At 39.2% G+C, this 2,500-nt stretch overlaps 1 protein-coding gene across 2 annotated transcripts in view; it reads right to left on the bottom strand.

Moving 5' to 3' along the window:
- thop1 (thimet oligopeptidase 1) overlaps positions 1–2,500 on the bottom strand; it is a 25,969-nt gene that overhangs the window by 11,591 nt on the left and 11,878 nt on the right. The window contains exon 4 of one of the 2 annotated variants that reach the window (XM_031322902.1): positions 179–283. In XM_031322902.1, the coding sequence (XP_031178762.1) occupies positions 179–283 (105 nt within the window). Of the gene's footprint in view, positions 1–178; positions 287–2,500 lie in introns of both variants that reach the window. The other variant, XM_031322901.1, reaches the window with a different exon arrangement.

Here is a 2,500-nt window from a genome sequence, read left to right on the forward strand (position 1 = left end):
GTATCCATAAAGCCCACTCTCTTTTCTGAAAACACTTCATCTCTGCACAATTGAGCCAGATAACAGTTTCTGTTGACTATTTTTTATATATATATATATATATATATATATATATATATATATATATATATATATATATATATATATATATTAGTAATAATAAGGACGCAGCAGCCACCTGTTGAGTGTCTTTGGGCAGGTGGAGGCCGTTCCTCTTCCCCAGTTTCATCAGTCGCTCCATGTAGCGCCGGGCCTCTGCAGAGAGGCTGTCGGCGTCCGCCTTCTTCTGCGCGCACACACACACACACACACACACACACACACACACACACACATACACACAAAGACATTTTAGAAACCTGGGGGGCATTGCACAAAAGTAGAATTTAGAAATCCAGGATAACCGGTAAAGCGAGGCCTTGACCTAGTATGAACAGCAGTTTTCATACAGCAATATAACAGTAACAATGACATGAATAATTATACAAATAATGGTCATAACTTTAAATAACAGAGCTTCAGCAACATGCACCTGTTGTATGTTAATGCCGGCTTGTAAAGGATTAATACATCCTGGCTGTTAGCCTGGTCAGGAGCAGGCTAGCTGCACAGAATCAATCTCCATGGTAACTTAGGTGTCTCTGCTTTTGTGAAACCGAGTCAAGGCTAAATTCATCCAGGATAACTGGAATATCCCGGCTTAATACCCCTCAGGAACCGGTCCAGACCATCTGCAGATCCGGGATTTAAAAAAGTGAAATAAGCAGTCCTGGGTCAGTGTAACGCTGATCAGTTCAATTTTCGAATCACAAACGGACAAAAACAGAAAAATGGGTTCCAATATCCAATTATTCATTGTTTTCCGCCTTGAAAAATTAAAAAATTGGATCTTTAAACTGTTTTTCCAATTTTCTGTTTTTTATTCAGAGGATCAGAAATTGAGAAAATTATAAAATTGCGTCTGGGCTCCAATTATTCATAATACTGTAATGGTGTTCTCTCCCTCGTTCCTCCTAGCTCCTAGGGTTTTTTGGTCCATATGCAGTTAATGACCTGCATATTCCACAAAGTAGAGGGAGAGAATACCATTACAGTATTGAATAATTGGAGCTCAGACGCAATTTTATAATTTTCTCAATTTCTGATCCTCTGAATAAAAAACAGAAAATTGTAAAAACAGTTTAAAGATCCACTTTTTTAATTTGTCAAGGCGGAAAAAAATGAAAAATTGGATATTTGAACCCATTTTTCTGTTTCAGAAATCAGAAAATTTCAGAGGATCAGCAATTGAGAAAATTATAAAATTATAAAATTGTGTCTGAGCTCCAATTATTCAATACTGTAATGGTATTCTCTCCCTCTACTTTGTGGAATATGCAGCTCATTAACTGCATATGGACCAAAAAAAAACTAAAAACTGATAGACTTTGGGGTCAGAGGTGCAACTGATGGTTTCTAGTGGGGGGGGGGGGCGTAGCTAGGTGGAACGAGGGAGAGAATACCATTACAGTATTGAATAATTGGAGCTCAGACGCAATTTTGTAATTTTCTAAATTTCTGATCCTCTGAATAAAAACAGAAAATTGGAAAAACATTTTAAAAAAAAGGTATAGTGGAGGATTTTCCCGAATTTTAGAAAAGAACCGCCCTCTCCAATTTTTGAAAAAATGCACATGCGCAACACTCTACCTGCTCCCGAGAGGGAACGCCTATTAAACGTGTGCACGAGAGAGCATGCACGAGCCTAGTTCTCCTCGTGCACGCTCTGTTTACAAGCTGCCGTCGGCATGGCTCATACAAGCCTACTTTCCAAAAGAAGATTTGCACTTTTTCCACTATGTCAGACTCGCCACCGGTAAGTGAAAATCTATTTACGACAAGCATCTTTAGAGCTAGCTTTAGCATGCTACAGGCATAGACTGTATATAAGAATGGACCAACAGCTCCCGTGTCTCTGGACGGAGACCAGTGAAGGATATTAGAAGATCTTTCCCGGTGATGGCTGAGCGTTACTGAGCAGCCTCCAACTGAGCTTGAAGACGTAGATGTGACGTGAGCAACCTGTCTGAAAGTTGGAAGTCTTCTGGTAGCTGTGCCAAGAGAAATCTCAATCATTCCCAATCTAGCAGAGACGGAGAGCGTAGGTATATGTAAGGAGATAACATAGACACAGGCTAATTATTGATCACTAAAATGATAGTTAACATTAGTAATTAAACTTAAACAGCTAATGGAAGTCCAAACTGCCTGAGAGCTTCTCCTGTACTATACGGTAATTCCTCTACTATGAGACAGTAAGTCTCGTGGTTATGACCCAATCGTTAGCCTATTTTTATAAAAACGTCTGCTACGGAGCCATAACGTGAGCTACAAGGTAATGGAGCCTTTTATACATTGTCGTGTTTCTTTAGAAATAAACAATGGACAAATAGAGTCTTTAAACTCTTCAGATGTAAAGTTATTCGCTGACAAAGTGACGTCAAAATGAATGGCAGTCAAT

The sequence above is a fragment of the Sander lucioperca genome, chromosome 11 (assembly GCF_008315115.2).
Source record: "Sander lucioperca isolate FBNREF2018 chromosome 11, SLUC_FBN_1.2, whole genome shotgun sequence".
NCBI classification, from domain to species: domain Eukaryota; kingdom Metazoa; phylum Chordata; class Actinopteri; order Perciformes; family Percidae; genus Sander; species Sander lucioperca.